This window comes from Balaenoptera physalus, assembly GCF_965194825.1.
Source record: "Balaenoptera physalus genome assembly, chromosome: 5".
Taxonomy (NCBI): domain Eukaryota; kingdom Metazoa; phylum Chordata; class Mammalia; order Artiodactyla; family Balaenopteridae; genus Balaenoptera; species Balaenoptera physalus.
The window spans coordinates 112629697-112651047 of NC_138884.1; the positions used below are offsets into that span (position 1 = coordinate 112629697).

The 21351-nt window shown below is 41.0% G+C and overlaps 1 protein-coding gene across 1 annotated transcript in view; it reads left to right on the top strand.

Moving 5' to 3' along the window:
• The window catches only part of LOC309660904 (solute carrier family 2, facilitated glucose transporter member 9-like), a 50437-nt gene extending 31733 nt beyond the window's left edge, over positions 1-18704 (top strand). The window contains exon 5 of the mRNA XM_082462029.1: positions 11926-18704. Coding sequence (XP_082318155.1) covers positions 11926-12158 — 233 coding nt within the window. The 3' untranslated portion in view covers positions 12159-18704. The remainder of the gene's footprint in view (positions 1-11925) is intronic.
• Positions 18705-21351: the final 2647 nt, after the last annotated feature.

Consider the following 21351-nt stretch of genomic DNA (forward strand, 5'->3'; position numbering starts at 1 on the left):
CAGGAGAAAGGGTGGCAAGATGGAAGCGTCTAAAAGTCCTTTTCTAACAGAGGCCACTGAAGTCTCTCTTTCTGGCAGTTTTGTATTTTACCCATTTAGTCTCTTTCCTGCTGCTTTACTTGTCTAGCTATTCTGGGGGAGGTGACACTTACTAGTTACACATAACTGGTTGCTCTCTGAATTTCCTTAATTAAAAATAAGCTGAGTATCTTTTCCGACCACAATGCTATGAAACTAGATATCAGTTACAGGAAAAAAAACTGTAAAAAATACAAATACATGGAGGCTAAACAATATGCTACTAAATAACCAAGAGATCACTGAAGAAATCAAAGAGGAAATCAAAATATACCTAGAAACAAATGACGATGAAAACACCATGGCCCAAAACCTATGGGAGGCAGCAAAAGCAGTTCCAAGAGGGAAGTTTACAGCAATACAATCCTACCTCAAGAAATAAGAAAAATCTCAGGTAAACAACCTAACCTTACACCTAAAGCAATTAGAGAAAGAAGAAAAAAAAACCCCAAAGTTAGCAGAAGGAAAGAAATCATAAAGATCAGATCAGAAATAAATGAAAAAGAAATGAAGGAAATGATAGCAAAGATCAATAAAACTAAAAGCTGGTTCCTTGAGAAGATAAACAAAATTGATAAACCATTAGCCAGACTCATCAAGAAAAAAAGAGAGAAGACTCAAATCAGTAGAACTAGAAATGAAAAAGGAGAAGTAACCACTGACACTGCAGAAATACAAAGGATCATGAGAGATTACTACAAGCAACTCTATGTCAATAAAATGGACAACCTGGAAGAAATGGACAAATTCTTAGAAGTGCACAACCTTCCGAGACTCAACCAGGAAGAAGTAGAAAATATGAACAGACCAATCACAAGCACTGAAAGTGAAACTGTGATTAAAAATCTTCCAACAAACAAAAGCCCAGGACCAGATGGCTTCACAGGCGAATTCTATCAAACATTTAGAGAAGAGCTAAAACACCTATCCTTCTCAAACTCTTCCAAAATATAGCAGAGGGAGGAGCACTCCCAAACTCATTCTACGAGGCCACCATCACCCTGATACTAAAACCAGACAAAGATGTTACAAAAAAAGAAAACTACAGGCCAATACACTGATGAACATAGATGCAAAAATCCTCAACAAAATACTAGCAAACAGAGGCCAGCAGCACATTAAAAGGATCATACACCATGATCAAGTGGGGTTTATCCCAGGAATGCAAGAATTCTTTAAAATATGCAAATCAATCAAGATGACACACCATATTAACAAATTGAAGGAGAAAAACCATATGATCATCTCAATAGATGCAGAAAAAGCTTTCAACAAAATTCAGCACCGATTTATGATAAAAACTCTCCAGAAAGTAGGCATAGATGGAACTTACCTCAACATAATAAAGGCCATATATGACAATCCCAGAGCCAACATCCTTCTCAGTGGTGAAAAACTGAAACCATTTCCTCTAAGATCAGGGACAAGACAAGGTTGCCTACTCTCACCAGTATTATTCAACATAGTTTTGGAAGTTTTAGCCACAGCAATCAGAGAAGAAAAAGAAATAAAAGGAATCCAAATTGGAAAAGAAGAAATAAAACTGTCACTGTTTTCAGATCACTATATGGTACTATACGTAGAGAATCCTAAAGATGCTACCAGAAAACTACTAGAGCTAATCAATGAATTTGGTAAAGTAGCAGGATACAAAATTAATGCACAGAAATCTCTTGCATTCCTATACATTAATGACAAAAAATCTGAAAGAGAAATTAAAGAAACACTCCCATTTACCATTGCAATGAAAAGAATAAAATACCTAGGAGTAAACCTACCTAAGGAGACAAAAGACCTGTATGCAGAAAACTATAAGTCACTGATGAAAGAAATTAAACATGATGCAAACAGATGGAGTGATATACCATGTTCTTGGAGTGGAAGAATCAACACTGTGAAAATGACTATCCTACCCAAAGCAATCTACAGATTCAATGCAATCCCTGTCAAACTACCAATGGCATTTATCACAGAACTAGAACAAAAAATTTCACAATTTGTATGGAAACACAAAAGACCCCGAATAGCCAAAGCAATCCTGAGAAAGAAAAATGGAGCTGGAGGAATCAGGCTCCCTGACTTCAGACTATACTACAAAGCAACAGTAATCAAGACAGTATGGTACTGGCACAAAAACAGAAATATAGATCAGTGGAACAGGATAGAAAGCCCAGAGATAAACCCACACACGTATGGTCACCTTATTTTTGATAAAGGAGGCAAGAATATACAGTGGAGAAAAGACAGCCTCTTCAGTAAGTGATGCTGGGAAAACTGGACAGCTACATGTAAAAGAATGAAATTAGAGCACTCCCTAACACCATACACAAAAATAAACTCAAAATGGATTAAAGACCTAAATGTAAGGCCAGACACTATCAAACTCTTAGAGGAAAACATAGGCAGAACACTCCATGACATAAATCACAACAAGATCCTTTTTGACCCACCTCCTAGAGAAATGGAAATAAAAACAAAAATAAACAAATGGGACCTAATGAAACTTAAAAGCTTTTGCACAGTAAAGGAAACCACAAACAAGACAAAAAGACAACCCTCAGAATGGGAGAAAATATTTGCAAATGAAGCAACTGACAAAGGATTAATCTCCAAAATTTGTAAGCAGCTCATGCAGCTCAATATCAAAAAACCAAACAACCCAATCCAAAAATGGGCAGAAGACCTAAATAGACATTTCTCCAAAGAAGATACACAGATTGCCAACAAACACATGAAAGGATGCTCAACATCACTAATCATTAGAGAAATGCAAATCAAAACTACAATGAGGTTAAAAAAAAAAAAAAAACTACAATGAGGTATCACCTCACACCAGTCAGAATGGCCATCATCAAAAAATCTACAAACAGTAAATGCTGGAGAGGGTGTGGAGAAAAGGGAACCCTCTTGCACTGTTGGTGGGAATGTAAACTGATACAGCCACTATGGAGAACAGTATGTAGGTTCCTCAAAAAATTAAAAATAGAACTACCATATGACCCAGCAATCCCACTACTAGGCATACACCCTGAGAAAACCATAATTCAAAAAGAGTCATGTACCACAATGCTCATTGTAGCACTGTTTACAATAGCCAGGACATGGAAGCAACCTAAGTGTCCATTGACAGATGAATGGATAAAGAAGATGTGGCACATATATACAATGGAATATTACTCAGCCATAAAAAGAAACGAAATTGAGTTATTTGTAGTGAGGTGGATGGACCTAGAATCTGTCATACAAAGTCAAGTAAGTCAGAAAGAGAAAAACAAATACCATATGCTAACACATATATATGGAATCTAAAAAAAAAAAAAGAGTTCTGAAGAACCTAGGGTTAGGACAGGAATAAAGACGCAGATGTAGAGAATGGATTTGAGGACATGGGGATGGCGAAGGGTAGGCTGAGACTAAGTGAGAGAGGGGCATTGACATATATACACTACCAAATGTAAAATAGATAGCTAGTGGGAAGCAGCAGCATAGCACAGGGAGATCAGCTCGGTGCTTTGTGACCACCTAGAGTGGTGGGATAGGGAGGGTGGGAGGGAGAGTGACGCAAGAGGGAGGGGATATGGATATATATGTATATGTATAGCTGATTCACTTTGTTATACAGCAGCAACTAACACAACAATGTAAAGCAATTATACCTCTATAAAGATGTTAAAAAAAAATAAGCTGGATTCAAAGAGAGATGCCATTTTTACAAAACCGCATATTCAAGACAAACGTCTTTTAGACCCTTTGTCCTATGAGCTTTTCAAAAAGAAACAGAAAAAAAGGTAAAATCAACAGGTGGGGAAAAAATGCACTCCTGATTTCTGGAATGTGGCCTCTTGGAGTTGAGCCAAGACGTGGAAGTTTTGTGTCATCTATTCTCACCAAACCCTCTCAAATCAGAGAGACAAATGTGAGGGCATTTAAGGTGAGGCAATTGGTCAGAAAGAAAGAAAATTGCTGGTTGTGAGGTGAATTGCTGCCCTGCTTGAAATAAATAATTTAAAGCCAAATGAGATGCCCGGAGGATTTTCAGGTGGCTGTGCTGCTCAAACCAGGTTCTTGGGGGGAATATTTGGAACCATTGCAGAAAACATCGGACACCTGCCTGAAGTTTCCTATTTCTAAAAGGCTTGGAGCAAAAATAAACACACAATTTTTACATTGAAACAAACATGATGAAGCATGGCGTTGGAGGGCAATTCCTTGCTGATTGTAAAGTCAAGATAAAAGAGTGCAGAGGTGTTTTGTGTTTGTGGATGATTGCGTTGGACAGGTTCCTGCCTCAGCGTTCCCAGAGCTGCCCACACTCCCAGGGGTGCAAGCCCACATCTCCTGCATTAGCACCTCTGCAGTGGAGAAGCCCACGTCTGCTGCATTAAGAACTCTCCAGTGACAAGTTCACCTCTGCTGCATTAAGTGCTCTCTAGTGGACAAGTTCAGGCAGCAGCGTTTAGAGGATCACATGGCATGGACATGAAATCAGGGTCAAGGACTTGACTTCAAGTTCTGGCTCTACCACTGACTTGCCAGGTGACCTTGGGGCCATCAGTTCCCCTCTCTGGGCCTCAGTGATGTAATCTAGAAAATAAGGAGAATGAACTCTGGTAGCTGAGGTTTCCACCAGCTCTAAAAATCTACTCTGGCTCCTTTTCATTCTCCCCTTAGAGCTACTACCATGAATGTCCTCTTTAGGCTTCCAGACCTCACATGCCACATGTAGCTCTATCGTCTACTAATTAAACAACACCACAGTATAGGAGACTGAGAAATAAAGGCATAGGGCAGAAACAAATGGAAAATGAGGATCCTTTGCCATAAAGAAATGGTTTTATATATATATATATAGAGAGAGAGAGAGAGAGAGAGAGAGAAGGGAGGAAGAGAGAGTTCTGCTTTTAGAATAAAATGGTTAGAAAAAACATCTGTTTAAAGGTATCAGACAGCTACCGAGGCAGGGAGGACTTATAGGACCACAGTCTGGGAAAGGAGTGAAACCCAGAGAGGTAAGCCCTGCATTTGGGGCAACTTTTCCTCTAGAGGTATCTCCCAATTCCAGAATGATGGCTGAGAATCTGAGATGCTTAGTAGACCTTTCAACAGATTCATGGGGCTGAGGAGGAGGAATTGGAGTTGAACTCCTGCCAAGTAAGAAGGTCACTAGTCACCACAGGGCTACACCATAGGAGCAAGAATGAATCATAAATAGATCAGATCTTCAAATCACTTCAATCACCAACTGATTTGTGGTAAGCTGGGATTGCTAATACCTCTAGCCTCTCACCCTGCCACATGCATACATCCAGAACCTCAAATTATTTTTACAGTTTTCATATACACTCTGATATTCAATCAAAAGTAGCCAAACATACAAGGAGAAAACCAAGAGAAATAACATAAAAAATAAACTGATAGTGATTCTGAAAATAGCAGTATTAGACACAGCCATTAAAATAATTATGCTTAATATGTTCAGATAATCAAGAGATAACGTCAAGAATTTTGGCAAAGAAATGGAAGCTATATTTTGACTTACCAAATCGAAATTCTGGGACTAAAAAATGCAAAAACTGAAAAATGCAAGAACTTAATGAATGGTTTTACCAGCAGATAGCATGCAACCGAAGCAAGAATCAGGGAACTAAAGCATCAAAGATCAGAAGAAAGCATCCAGGTTGAAGCATGAGAACACAGAAAAGAGGGTAAGAAATGTCTGGGAAATTGTAAAAATGTCTAACATACATTAATTGGAGAGTCAGAAAGAGAGGAGACAGAGGATCGAGAAAAAGCAATTTTTGGAAGATAATGGTCAACATTTTTTTTTTCTGATGAAAAGCCACAAGTCCAAGAAGCACTATGGATCCCTAGTAGGATAAAAACAAAGAAAACCACACCTTTGCACAGCTTAGTAAAACTTCTGACAACCAAGGGCAAACAGAAAGTTATTCTAAAAAACAATCAGGATAAAAAGATATGTTACCTTCAAATAAGTAGGAATAAAATGGAAAGCTGGCTTTTCAACAAAAACAATGGAAGACAGAAAAACAGCAAAATGATATTTTCAAAGAGCCGAAAGAAAATAACTGCCCACCTAGAATTCTCCAACCACTGAAAATATCTTTCAAAAATAAAGGTGAAATGAAAACACCTTTTCAGTCAAACAAAAGCTAATAAAGTTTATCACTAGCACACTTGCACGAAAGAAACTAATTACAGAAATATAAGTAGAAAATCCTCATATGTTTGGAAATTAAGATGTAAGTGATGTGTACTTCTAAGTAACCAGGGGATAAAAAAGAAATCACAATGGAAATTTTAAAGTAGTTTGAATTAAATGATTATGAAAATACCACATAAGGCATATCAAATTTTGTCAGATACAGCTAAAGCCATGTTTAGAGTAAAATTTATAACCTCAAATGCATATAGTCTAAAACATGAAAGGCTGAAAATCAATGATCTAATATTCCATCTCAAAGAAGTTAGAAAAAGAATTTTCATTAGAGAACATCAGCAAAGACAAGTGAGTTCTAGAAAAGATTAATAAAATTGATAAACCCCTTGCAAGACTGTTTATAAAAAGAGAGAAAAGGAATTAATAACTAATGCTATTGGGTTGGCCAAAAAGTTCGTTTGTGTTTTTCCTTAAGATCGGAATGGATAGATCCTGAAGCATTAAAAACATAAGAATATATCATGAACATGTTTATGCAATATATTTGAAAACTTTAGATAAATGTACAAATGCCAAGAAAGAAAAAACTTACCAATACTGACTTAAGAAAAAATAGAATTTCTGAATAGTCCTCTTCTATTAAATAAGTTGAACATGTAATTTAAAACCTTTTAACAAAGGAAATGCAAGGCCTATATGGCTTCTTTAAGAAAGAATAACACTAACACCATACAATCATTTCCAGAGAGGACACTCCCCAACTCGTTTTATAAAATGAATGTATCCTTGATTGTATATCCTAATAGGAACTTTACAAGAAAGGAAAATTACAGGCCAATATCATTACAAAACAATGATTTTGCAGTCATATATGTATGCATTTTCAGTTTTCCATACATGTGCACCAAAAGACTTGTACAAGAGTATTTATGGGGCACTATTAGTATTTTTAAAATTTATTTTATTGAAGTATAGTTGATTTCCAATGTTGTATTAGTTTCCAGTGTACAGCAAAGCAATTCAGTTATGCATATATCTAATAGTTTGTATCTGCTAATCCCAAACTATCAATCCATCCCTCCCCAACCCTGCTTTGGCAACCACAAGTCTGTTCTTTATGTCTGTGAGTCAATTTCTGTTTCATAAACAAGTTCATTTGTGTCATATCTTAGATTCCATATGTAAGTGATATCATATGGTATTTGTCTTTCTCTTTCTGACTTACTTCACTTAGTATGATAATCTCTAGTTGCATCCATGTTGCTGCAAATGGCATTATTTTGTTCTTTTTTTATGGCTGAGTAATGTTCCACTGTATATATGTACCACATCTTCTTTATCCATTCATCTGTCGATGGACATTTAGGTTGCTTCCATGTCTTGGCTATTGTAAATAGGGTCACTATTAGTGTTAACCCCAAACTGTCCATCAATAGTAGGGTGGATAAACTGTGGAATACTTACACATTGGAATACTACACAGCAATGAAAACAGACAAATTAGAGCTACATGCTACAACACTGATGCATTTCACAAACATAATATCAGCAAAAGAGGCAAGAAATAAAAGAAGTACATATTCTCTGATTCCATATGCTAATCTTTGGTGATTGCAGTTAAGCTGGTGGTGATCCTTGGGAAGGAGGGGAAGGATAGTGATTCTGAGGGAGCACAGGATGGGGGCTTTCTGGGGTGTTGGTCTTGTAAGTTGATTCTTGACCCGGGTGGAGGTTACACAGGTGTGTACATTTTGTGATGATTCATCAAACTGCACACATATTATTTGTGCAATTTAAAAATGTGTGTCACACTTTAATCTTCAAATTTAAGTTTATATTCAGTGAAATGCTTAGTTTTGGACTGGACTCAAATTTTTCTGCAACCCCATAGAAAAATGCAAATATCCAGTTGTCCCTAGAGTATTTCCTGCAACATCTTTGAGTGTCCTTAGAGAATATTTTCCCTCAATCCTTTCTGCTTTGTATGGGCTAAAATGCTACTTCTGGAATTGGACTCTAGGAGGAATCTGGAAGTTAGGCTAGCTCTGTGTGAGGGAGCCTATCCCCAGTTGCTCCTTGCATTCCATCAGGCCATGTACCCTGAGGAAGCCGAAGGCTGTAAAGTGGTTCTGGAAGTTGTGAAGTGCTCGGTAGATTGGAACTGTTGTTGATGTTTTAGATGAGAGGCACTCTGCCCTCTGCGCACTTCTTGGAGTCTGCAGCCCCTGTAGGACTAGCCTTTGATGCCTGTTCCCATAGACCACAATTATAACCACACCAGCCTGCTGGTCTGCAACTCCGAACCACTGGAGACCCCAGCAACCTCCCCTTTTCCGCAGCCTTGGTTAAATAACTAACGGTAGAGTGAAAGTGCCTTGGGGACCCAATAAACTTTGATCAAGCACATGTGCTGGATCTGGTGCTGTTCTCCCAAGGAAATTTTCTGTGGCTGGAAGTGGGGAAACAGACAATATACAAGTACAGGTGACCCTTGAACAACGTGGTGGTTAGCGGTGCCGACCCTCAGTGCAGTCGAAAATTCACGTGCAACTTTACAGTCGACCCTCCGTACATGTGGTTCTGCATCTGCGGATTCAACATCGGATTGTGTGGCACTGTCGTACGTATTTAGTGAAAAAAAATCTGAGTATAAGTGGACCCGTGTGGTTCAAAGCCATGCTGTTCAAGGGTCCACTGTAAATACCGAACAAGATACTTTCAAAAAGCACTAAGTGCCATGAGGAACATAAGACAGGATGGAGAGATAAGGAGTGATGGGGAGGGATTGATTTTGACAGGTGAAGGCCTCCATGAGGAGGTATGGTAGTTTCCTATGGCTGCTGTCACCAAGAACCACAACTGGGGGGCTGAAAACAACAGAAATTATGCTCTCAGAGTTCTGGAGGCCAGAAGTCCAAAATCAAGGTATCTGCAGGGTTGGTCCCTTCTGGAGGCTCTGAAGGAGAATCTATTTCATGCCTCTCCTGGCTTCTGGTGCTGCCGAGAAGCCTTGGCATTCCCTGGCTTGTGGCAGCATCACTCCAATCTCTGTCTCCATCTTCACGTGCCCCTCTTCCCTCTGTGTCTCCCTGTGTCTTATCATCTTATAAGGACACCAGTCGTTGGGTTTAGGGCCCACCCTAATCCAGTGTGACCTCACCTTAACCTGATTCCATCTGCAAAGGACCCGTTGGGTCACATTAGTTCCCGTTAGCGGGAGGTAGTGAGGCTGAGCTGAGACGGGAAGGACAGTGGGGCGTCAGCCTGTGGAGCTGTGAGGCCAGAGGACTCGGGATAAACAGAACAGCAAAGGCTGATATCCCACGATCAGAATGAGCCTGGAGTGTCCGGTAAATCGTAAGGCTGGGGCACCTGTGGGGGAAGAATGGCAGGATATGGGGTCACAGGTCAAGAGGGGCCACTCAGGTGTGTGGGATGCTTGGTGCAGCAACACGACCCGAGGGTAAGCAACCATCCTCATTTGCCCGGAACTCAGGGGCTTCCCGGGACACAGCATTTTCAGTGCTAACGCCAGGATGGTCCCTGGCAAACTGGGGTGAGTTGGTCATCCTACAGCCGGCTACCTCCTCATGGCTCACCACTGGTTTAGCCAGCACCATCTCACTTTCCCCCGAAATTTCACAATGGGCAAGGAAGAAGAGTCTCCATTAATTGACAGCGTCCTGTGTGCCTTTCACTCTGCTAAGCGTTCTCCAGGGATTCAGTCTGCGCAGGCGCCCTGTGAAGGAGGCGTTCTTACTGTGCCAACCGTATGCCACGTCCATTACCATGACCCATGCCTCCTCTTTCCTACCAGCCATATCATTTCCTTAATAGCTTTTCGTGAGATGATGATGATAATTAACCCCAGAGGGTAGGGGGAGTGTCAGGGTGAGGACCTAACAGTTTTCCAAGTGTCCATCAGGTGACCAAAAGTGAGCCAGGTGCTTTATATGTAGAAATTTTATTCCCACCGCAACAGGAATAGACAGCAATTATGACCCTTCTTTCATAGATGGGTAGGCGGAGGCTAGGAGAAGCTAACTAACTTGATCAAGGTCACCTAGTGAGGAAAGCAGGGCTCTGGGACTTGAATCCTGCACCTTCCTCTCTATTCCACTGCCCCCTAAGCAACAATGTGCCACATTGATCCGTGGCCACTTGATTTTTCCATGAGGCCAGATGCTCTCAGTATGTGTGTTTGGGATAAAAATTCAGATAGCATCTGGTTTATGTTGCAACTTTGGAGATAATTCCTGTCTCTTTGCACCTTAAGCGTGTTTCCCTTGTGTGCTGAACCAGAAAAAGTTATCCTGGGCTGAGATGCAATGAATGAGATGCTCAGCTTGTAAATTGGGCAGCACATTCCCTTCACTATTTCTTTTTAGGAAGGGCTTCCCTGAATGCTAGAAACTGGGGTGAATCCAGCTTAAGATGAAACACATCGATTGGTGCCTAAAGTGTGTCGGGAACTGTGCTCTAACCTCTAGGCATCAGGATGCCAGGGCAGGAAAGAAATTTTTGATGCCCAAACAATCTGGTGAAAAATTAGAAGACAATAATAGTTAGTGCTAGTAATGCTGACTTGTACAGCTTTACGTTGAGTGAAGCACTGAGCAAATCTCAATTAACTCTCATAGCAATCCTATGAAGTCAGACTCAGTTCTTAACCCCATCTTGTGGATAGAGAAACTGAGGCTGAGAGAGGCTAACTCTCTCAGCCCAAGTCCTCAACTTTTGTAAGTTGCAAGGATTTGACCCAGGAAGCAGTGTGACTCAGTGTGTAATAAGCAAGCCACGAGTCTGCCTGGGATAAGTGCATTTGTAGACCTTCATGGGTCTATAAAGGGTCTTAAGAATAACCCTGCCCAGAAATGGGTAGAAAACTAAGTTTCTTGAACCTGACAAGGCCTCATGATATTTTTACTAACAGAACCTCTATGAGTGCAGTGTATTATGTTTTATGAGACATATTTATAACTATTACTTTTTAAATAGAAATATCAGTTATAAGCCTTTGAACACATAAATTTATCTCAAAGGTTATGAGACCCTATGTGGGTGACGTAGTCTATAAAATGCTGTAAAATGGGTTTAACAGTATCTGCCATAACTGAGTTCCATGATTTACCTAAGGAGGTGCCGTTAGCTGGTGGGAAAGTTGAAGTTCTAGAATCAGAGACCTGACCTACTGGGCAAATAATCTCTTGGAGCATTTTTGGATGTCACTTGGTGATTTGGGAAAGTTACTCAACCTCTCTGTGCCTCAGTTTTCTCATATTTAGAATGGGGATAATGATAGTACATTTACTTCAGAGGGTTGTTATTTAAAATAGATAAGTTAATATACGTAAAGAGAGGAGAAAGATCCCTGCTACTAGGTAGGCACTATGTGCGTTGGTTATTATTATCACCACCGTCACCATCACCACCAGTATCACTACCATCAGCTACTACCATTTCCTCTCCTATGAAATCCACCTCCCAGCCATACTCTGTGGAGTAAATGATAAAGTGCATGTTAAAATGTTGGCAATTTGTGCAGCGTGCTGGGAATGGTGTTGTGGCTACAGCACTATTTTTGTCAAGCACAGACAGAGGGAGGTGCCATGACCAGAGTCTTCCTTGAAGAAGACAGCTCTCTCACTGCTGCCATGCTTCCTTCATAGGTATCGCCCTCAGTGTGCTCCCCATGTACCTGAACGAGATCTCGCCCAAGGAGATCCGCGGCTCTCTGGGGCAGGTGACCGCCATCTTCATCTGCATCGGCGTGTTCACGGGGCAGCTGCTGGGCCTTCCTGAGCTGCTGGGAAAGGTAAGTGTGGCTCCCCAGCCAACCACGTCCATTCTCACTTCATGTCACCATCTCTGCTCCCCATGTCCCTTGGCAGACGAAGGGTAGAAAGAGGTGAGCCCTTCCTCCAAAAGCTTGTCCCTATGTCCTAGAATTCTTGAGCATTCAAGCCTTTTGCTTATTATTGGAGAAAAGTTGTTGTTGAGTTTCTTTGATAGGGTTTGATTTTTTTTTTTAGAAAATAAAAAATATACAAAAAATTCAAACCTTACAGAATGTTCGAATCCACCCACCCAATAGCTATTGTTAACAGCCCAATAATTTTCATTTAGGCTTTTTTCTTTGCTTATATAAACTTATATATACATAGTTTTGTTTTGTTTTTTAATGGAATCATGCCATATACATTGTTCTGTTACTTGCCGTCTTCAGTTAATATATTTTGGGCATCTTTCCAAGATGTTTGGCTTAGCTCTACCTCACTCTTGAGCCTTTCTTTCCCACATTAATATGTAATTGCAGAGTCTTCTGTTGTTGGCTTTCTGTTTTGGAAACAGGAAGGCCTGACTTTAAATCCCAGTACAGGCATGTACTTGCTGTGTGGCCTTGGCAAGGAGGAACACCTCACCCACGTTGGGGTGGGGATAGATGGAATCAAGGGAGGCTTCCCAGAAGAGGTGGCCTCTAAATAGAGCCCTGAAGGGTGAGCAGCAATTAGGCAGGTGATGAGGGAGTTTGGAGAGAAGACCCTGCAGAGAAAGGGAATAACTAAAGAAAAGGCCCTGAGATGGGAACAGGCCTGTAAAAGACGTAGGAGTGGCTTGGGGGCTGAGGGAAAAGCGTGCGTGGGGAGCATGAGAGGTGAGGCACCTCTTTGCTGAGCCATGGTAGACTTCCTCCTGGGGGAGTAGGGAGCCCTGGGTGACACTAGACCAGGGGAGTGACGTGGGCAGATCCGAGTTAGAAGGTGGCTCTGGGAAGGTGGGGGCAGGTGTGGGTAGGAGTGGGAGGGGTCAGAAGGGAGGAGAGGAACCTGACGGAGACTTGCTATTGGTGCACATAGTGAGGGAAGGATGAGACGGGAACTGAGGCAGGGGCCCGGGGGAGAGAGAAGAAGGGCAGATTGAATCCACAGGCTTTGCTGCCTGAGTGTCCAGTGAAAAAGAGGGAAGAATGGTGAGGAGGCCTCCCAGGGATATAGAGGCATCCCCTTCCCACTTACACAAGAAGACCAGGAGGGAGGGAGGAGATTAAACCATGACTGAAGGTCGATCGTCAAATGCCCACCCCTTCTGGGCATTTGAAGAGAGCACAGCTGACCAACCCCCGCCCTGTGGGCTGCATCCCAGCAGGAGGAGGCCGGCAACAGAAACAAACCGAACAGATGCTCACATCAATGGTGCGCTCGTGTGAAGCACATATTTAATGCCATTCATACCCGCACACTACTTTGTGAACAGCTCGTATCTACAGGCACGGAAACAGGAGCTGAGAGAGGTGAGGGATAGAGCTAACTAGTAAAAAAATGTTGGAGCTGAACTCAGAATCCGGGTCTGCCTGCTCCAGACCCACGTGTGGGGTGTGTCTTTTACAGCCACGAATGGGACCCTCTGGGTTCTCTGGGAATGTGACTATGACTCTGACTCCAGTCCCATCCAGTGGGTTCTTTCCCCACGTCAAGCAATTGCCCGACACCAGCTGGGTGTCCTACCATTCAACTCAATTCTGACACTATCCACCCGGACGTAGTGTCAGATTCTACAGGTTAAGGGCTCAGTCCCGCAAGACTGTCCCTGCTTCAGATGCTAAACTCAAGTCCAGTTACATGAGCTTCTGACCTGTGGGCTATAAATTAGAGGTTCCCAGGACCCCTCCTTGGGTTCAATTAATTTGCAGGAGTGGCTCACAAAACTCAGGAAACCAGTTTTCTATAAAAGGATGTAACTCAAGAATGGCCAAATGGAAGAGCTGCATAGGGCAAGGTGTGGAGAAAGGGTGTGGGGCTTCCATGCTTTAAAACGTGTTCACCAACAGGGAAGCTCTCCAAGCCCCATCCTTTTGGATTTTAATGGAGGCTACATTACACAGGCATGACTGATTGAACATTGACCATTGGTGATTGTACTCAATCTCCAGCCCCACTCCCGTCCCCAGATGTCACGGGGGTGGGACCAAAAGTTTCAACCCTCTAATCAATTGGTTGGTTCACCTGGCAACCAGCAACCCCATCCTTAGGTGTGGTCCAAAAGTTGCCTCATTGACATAAACTCAGGTGTGGTTGAAAGGGGTTTGTTATGAATACCAAAACATCTTTATTTCTCTTATCACTTAGGAAATTCCAAGGGTTTTAAGAGGAGCTCTGTGCCAGAACCAGGACAAAGACCAAATATAAATTTCTTATTATAAACCACAATAGCACAGTAAGCGCTTGGGTTAGAAAACAGGTCCCATTCTTTGTGCCAGCTACCTGAGTCTTACTAACCCTAGGGCTGGCTCCTGCCTCAATCAGCAAAGGTTTTATAAGCTGACAAATCAAGCATGGTGGCTGCATGATGATAGGATAATGGGAACTGGTTGACATTTATCACTTAAAAAACTTTTTTTTTAATGTTTTGCTATTTTTATTGTGGTAAAATGTACATAATATGGGATTTACATTTTAACCATTTTAGTGTATAATTCCATAGCATTATGTATGACTTTTTATATTTCAGCTAATCCAGGTCACATCAGAGACATCTGTTTCTGATCTTTTATTATTTACCCTTTTGGATTATTATGGCTACCATTTTGGTTTGGTTGTTTTTGTTGTTTTGCAAAACAAAAAACAACTCACACTTACATTTTTGGTTGTCACATGCATGACAATTTCTACAATTAATGCTTGTTGGAAACAGTTTCCTTACCAAAGTGAGGTCCCATATTAAAGAGACTCTTTTGCTTTTTGTTTTTAAAGTATAAAAGTAACCATTTTTTTGTGTGACAATAAAACAATATAACAATTACAGCCTCAGCTGTTTAAACATAAAATAATATTTTAAAATCAATGAATAGAACTGTGCTCCAGGGGTAAAAAGTAAATAAATATCTGCCTCAATAGAGCCTAAGCTTTTTTCTTTTGTGATACTTGTCAATTTCTCATCACTCAATAAAGTTCTCTTTGGTAAATCTAATATCAGATTCTTTCTGCTACTTGGGTCCTGTCTTAGTCCTGTGAGGGCTACTATAACAAATACCATAGACCGGTGGCTTATAAACAACAGAAATATATTTCTCACAGTTCTGGAGTCTGGGAAGTCCAAGATCAAGGTGCGCGCATGGTCAGGTTCTGGCAAGAGCCCTCTCCCTGCTTTGTACACAGCCACCTTCTCACTGTGTCTTCATGTCATGGAGAGTGAGGTAGTATCTCCCGTGTCTCTTCCTCTAAGGGAAGAGAAGCCCAAAATCCATTTTCCCTTAGCATGAATTTGAAAAAAAAGACATTCCTTGAGTTACTCACACATCCTCATGGCTAGGCCCAAGACTATCTGAAATAAATCCAATCTGATGGGAAAAAATAACCTAGGGGTACCAATGTAGCAAGTAGCAAGAAGGCTTTTAGAACAGATGCCAGAAGGCAAGAGAGAGAATTAATGCTGGTTCCTTGAGTTTAATCAAAGACACATTGTAAAACACTGTGGGGTTGAACATTTATGTGACATTTTGTATTTCGAAAGAATATTTCAAAAAACATACTAATTAGCTATTTCTCCTACAATGACAAAGAAGAAAGGAACTGAGATAAAAATTGTAGGCAAAAGTGTGAGAAGACTTGGGAACAGCTTGAGGCCATGAGTGAATGGTTTCACATGCCGGGGAGAGCATCCGTTCCAGATGAGGATGCGGCCAAGAAAGAATTGGAGCTCAGAGCTCATCACTGCATCACACACAGCTTACGTCCAGTTTCTTCTTTTGTACAGATATTTAGTGCTCAGCTTGGTACACTTGGGAAATATGAAAAAGGAAGTAAAGCCACTTGAAATTCTGCAGTGATAAGAAAGGCAGACACTTTGAGTATTTTGGTCTATAAGTTTCTTTCTACATTTCTATATCTCTGTTATGCAAGAGAGATAATACTGTGCTTAGCTTTGTGTTTTACTTTTAAAAAATCACCACTCTATCAAAGTCATTTCTCTATATCACTAGACTCTTTGTAAACACATTTTTAAAATAGCATAGATACATTTTCAGTGTTACATTATATTCTATCACAAAGGTGCAATGTAACTATTGCCCATTACTGAATGCCTTTGCTGTTCCTGAATTTTCACTAACATGAACAATACTGAAACAAATACCTTTCATAAAGCTCTTATCTCCTTTCTGTTATCTGGTTTGATTTTTTTTTGTTTTTGGCTATGCTGTGAGGCATGCGGGATCTTAGTTCCCTGACCAGGGATCGAACCTGCGCCCTCTACAGTGGAAGCGTGGAGTCTTAACCACTGGACTGCCAGGGGAGTCCCTTGTTTGATTTTTATGATTATGTTGCATCCATATCCATTGTACACAATATGGAAGAAACTGGTAAATAAAAACATTAAAATGTCTATATCTCACCATTTCTAGACAAACACCTTAACAGTTTTAAAAGTTTTTTCCATTATTTTTTAATCACATAAACTTACACACACACATACACACAAACACAACATTTGGTTCATTACATTTATAACTTTTTGTGTGCTGATTATTTTGCAATGCTATATTGTGAACAAGTCATTAAAATTATTTGCCATGATAATTTTAATAATTGTACATTATTCTATTTTTTGAGTTACCATAATTTGTTTCATTATTCTTTTATTTGCTGGACATTTGGATTGTGTTTATTATTGAAACACTGAATTTATAAACTTAGGATGAACAATCTTACACATAAATCATTATTCAAATCTCTATTTGTGTGGTTTAGCATCCTAGAAATGAAAACAATATGTCAAAGAATATAAATTTATTTGAGGCTTTCATACATATCAAATTTTTCTCCAGAGGCCGCCTCAGTTTGCTTCCACACCAGCAGTGTACAAGATGCCTTTGTCATCCATGAGCATTTAAATAACTCTTTGGTATTTGAAAGGCAAAAATAATATATCAATAGTGTTGCCTTAGAATATTTTTTTGTGTTTCTTTGCTTATTAGCAAGGTTGGATATTTCATAAATGCATTAGTTTCCTGTTGGTGCTATAACAAATCACCACAAAAGAGATGGAAATTTATTCTTTCATATTCCTGGATGCCAGAAGTTCAAAACCAGTTTCACTGGGATGAAATCAAGGTGTCAGAAGGGCTGTGCCCTTCTGAGGAGGAGAATTCTGTTCCTTGTCTCTTCCAGCTTCTGGTGGCTGCTGGCGTTCCTCGGCTTGTGGCCACATTGCTCCAAGGTCTGCCTCTGTGGTCACATTGCCTCCTCCTCTCCTTTCTGTGGTCAGATTTCCCTTTGCCTCTGTCAGCTGAAAAAAAATGCACAACCTAAAAGTTGAGAGTTATGTTTTATTTAGCCGACATTCTTAGGACTTCAAGCCCGGGAGACAGCATCTCAAATAACTCTGAGAAAACTGCTCCTCGGAGGTGAGGGGGGAGCTGCAATATATAGGAGTTTTTGCAACAAAGGGCAGGCAGTCGGAACGTAAAAAGATTATTGTTAATTAAAGAAAACCAGATAACTCAAGGAATTTAGCGCTTTTCTATGTATGGGAAGATGTAAGAGTCTGGACTCACTGAAATCATTCCTTTGATATGCACCTCAGCTACCTGGGGCCAGTATCCTGTGTTTTCTCATCCTGAGTTTCCTCAAGCTGCAGTCTTGATGTCTGCTAGATGGCGGGCAGTCCTTGTTTCCGTCCTGAGTTCCCTTAGCGCTCAATGTCAGGAGTGCCTGCAATCTCAGATGGCTGCAACACCCTTTGTTTACTGATATGGCAGGCAACATTTTTAGTCTACCCCTCCCTCTTCTAAGAACACCTGCGATTGCATTTAGGGCCCATCCAGATAATTCAGGATAATCTTCCCATCTGGAGATCTTTAACTGCAAAAATCTTTTTTTGCCACATAGGTTCCAGGGATTAGAATGTGGGTGTCTTCGAGGAGGCCATTACTGAGCCCACCACACTAAGTTAGTTAGTTTTCAAACATGTCTTCTGTAAATGGTCTATTCATGTACTTTGCTTATGTGTCTGTTGGGAAGTTAACAACTCTCTTAGTAATTTTACAACCTCTTTTGCTTTTAAGAATATTAACCCTTTGAGTCATTTGTAGAGACGTGGATGGATCTAGAGACTGTCATACAGAGTGAAGTAAGTCAGAAAGAGAAAAACAAATATCATATATTAACGCATATATGTGGAACCTAGAAAAATGGTACAGATGAACTGGTTTGCAGGACAGAAACTGAGACACAGATGTAGAGAACAAACGTATGGACACCAAGGGGGGAAAGTGGGGGGGGGTAGTGGTGGTGGGATGAATTGGGAGATTGGGATTGACATACATACACTGATGTGTAGAAAAGTGATGACTAATAAGAACCTGCTGTATAAAAAATAAATTAAATTTTAAAAAAGAATATTAACCCTTTGATATATTTGTGCAAATATATATATATATATGTATTTACATATTTATTTATTTATTTTTGGCTGCATTGGGTCTTCGTTGCTGTGCGTGGGCTTTCTTTAGTTGCATGAGCAGGGGCTACTCTTTGTTGCAGTGTGCGGGCTTCTCACTGCAGTGGCTTCTCTTGTTTTGGAGCATGGGCTCTAGGTGCGTGGGCTCACTAGTTGTGGCTCGTGGGCTCTAGAGCACAGGCTCAGTAGTTGTGGCGCACGGGCCCAGTTGCTCCGCGGCATGTGGGATTTTCCCAGACCAGGGCTTGAACCCGTGTCCCCTGCATTGGCAGGCGTACTCTCAACCACTGCTCCACCAGTGAAGTCCTGCTGTGCAAATATTTTTATGACTTGGGGTTTTTTACGTTTAATTTCCTTTTTATTTTCAAAGTGCGGATTATAAAAAAAATTTTTTTATGTAACAAAGTCTTTCTTTTCCTTTGAGATTTCTTCCACTGGTTTTTAGCTTAGAAATTTCTTCTTCTCTTAGGAATGCAATGAATCTTCATCTGTATTTATTTGCAGTTTGTCTACGGTATCAGTTTTTACATTTAATTCTTAAAATCTTTTGAGTTATTGTAGAATATGGTGTAAAGCATTTAAATTTATCTTTTTCCCACCTCTCTTACCACTTTTTCCTAAACTACTCTTTAATCCAAACAACCTTTCCCCTATTGATTTTTGAGGTTTCTTTACCACACATTAAATTCAAAATATATGTGAGTTTCTGCTTCTGGGCCATCCACTTTGTTCCTTTTATATTTCTATTCTAGTGTCCATACTTCATTGTTTTCATCATTGTAACTTTGTTATATGTTTACTACGGTCCTCACCACTGTTCATTTTCAAAACTGTGCCGGAAGCATTCACTTGTATATTCTTCCATGGGAACTTTAAAACTATTTCCTCATTTTTCAACACAAAAAAGTCATTGAAATTTTGATTGGAATTGTGTTAAACTGAATCATTAGTTTGAACCCAATTAAGATTGTTTTTCATAATTCATTATTTCCATTGAGAAACATATCATGCCTCCCTCTTCATCTAGATTGTCTTTTGTATCACTCAGCTGTTTTTATTGCTTTTGTATTTCTAACTAAGCAATAGGAACTAATTTTCTTATTCATTATAGTTATTTTCTATCTTCTTGCTGCTACTGGAGGTTTCTTCCATTACGTTTTTGGTTGTCAACAAAATATGGAAAAGCTACTGATTATATATGTTAATCTGGAACTCTCTTTTGCTTTCTTACAGTTTTTGTCTGTTTATTTGTTTGCTTATCTAGACAATTCAAATGAGTGATTACTGATAGCATCTGCAAAGACTGATAATTCTGTCCCCTCCTTTCTAATGGTTATGCCCTTTCTTTCTTTTTACTGACATTCATGTCTTATTGCATCGGCCAGGGTTTCTCAAACCCTTTGTGATGTGGGCCGTTCGGTGTGAGGTGGTTTCTCATCCGGATTGTGATGTGGGCCCTGTGGTGTGAGGTGGTTTCTCATCCCCTTTGTGATGTGGGCCCTGTGGTGTGAGGTGGTTGGTTATCCTCTTTGTAATGTGGGCCCTGTGGTGCTGGGTGGTTTGTCATCCGGTTTGTGATGTGGACCCAGTGTTGTGAGGTGGTTTCTCATCCACTTTGTGATGTGAGCCCTGTGGTGTGAGGTGGTTTCTCTTCCCTTTTGTGATGTGGGCCCTGTGGTGTGAGGTGGTTTCTCATCCCCTTTGTGATGTGGGACGATTGGTGTGAGGTGTTTTATCCTCCTCTTTGTGATGAGGGCCCTGTGGTGTGAGGTGGTTACTCTTCCCCTTTTTGATGTGCTACCTGTGGTGTGGGGTGGTTTCTCTTCCCTTTTGTGTAGTGGGGCCTGTGGTGTGAGGTGGTTTCTCATCCCCTCTGTGATGTACGCCCTGTGGTGTGAGGAGATTTCTCATCCCCTTTGTGATGTGGGCCGATTGGTGTGAGGTAGTTTCTCAACCCCTTTGTGATGTGGGCACTTTGGTGTGAGGTGTTTTCTCATCCGGAGTGTGATTTGGGCACTGTGGTGTGAGGTGGTTTCTCATCCCCTTTGTGATGAAGGCCCTGTTGTGTAAAGTGGTTTCTCATCCTCTTTGTGATGTGGGCCCTGTGGTGTGAAGTGGATTCCCATCCCCATTGTGATGAGGGCCTAGTGGTGTGAGGTGGTTTCTCATTCCGTTTGTGATGTAGGCCCTGTGTTGTGAGGTGGTTTCTCATCCCCTTTGTGATGTGAGCCATTTGGTGTGAGGTGGTTTCTCATCCCTTTTGTGATGTGGGCCGTTTGGTGTGAGGTGGTTTCCCATCCCTTTTGTATGTGGGCAGTTTGGTGTGAGGTGGTTTCTCAACCACTTTGTGATGTGAGCCCTGTGGTGTGAGGTGGTTTCTCTTCCCCTTTGTGATGTGCACCCTGTGGTGTGAGGTGGCTTCTCATCCCCTTTGTTATGTGGGCCGTTTGGTGTGAGGTAGTTTCTCAACCCCTTTGTGATGTGGGCCGATCGGTGTGAGGTGGTTTCTCATCCGGATTGTGATGTGGGCCCTGTGGTGTGAGGTGGTTTCTCATCCCCTTTGTGATGTGGGCCCTGTGGTGTGAGGTGGTTGGTTATCCTCTTTGTAATGTGGGCCCTGTGGTGTTAGGTGGTTTGTC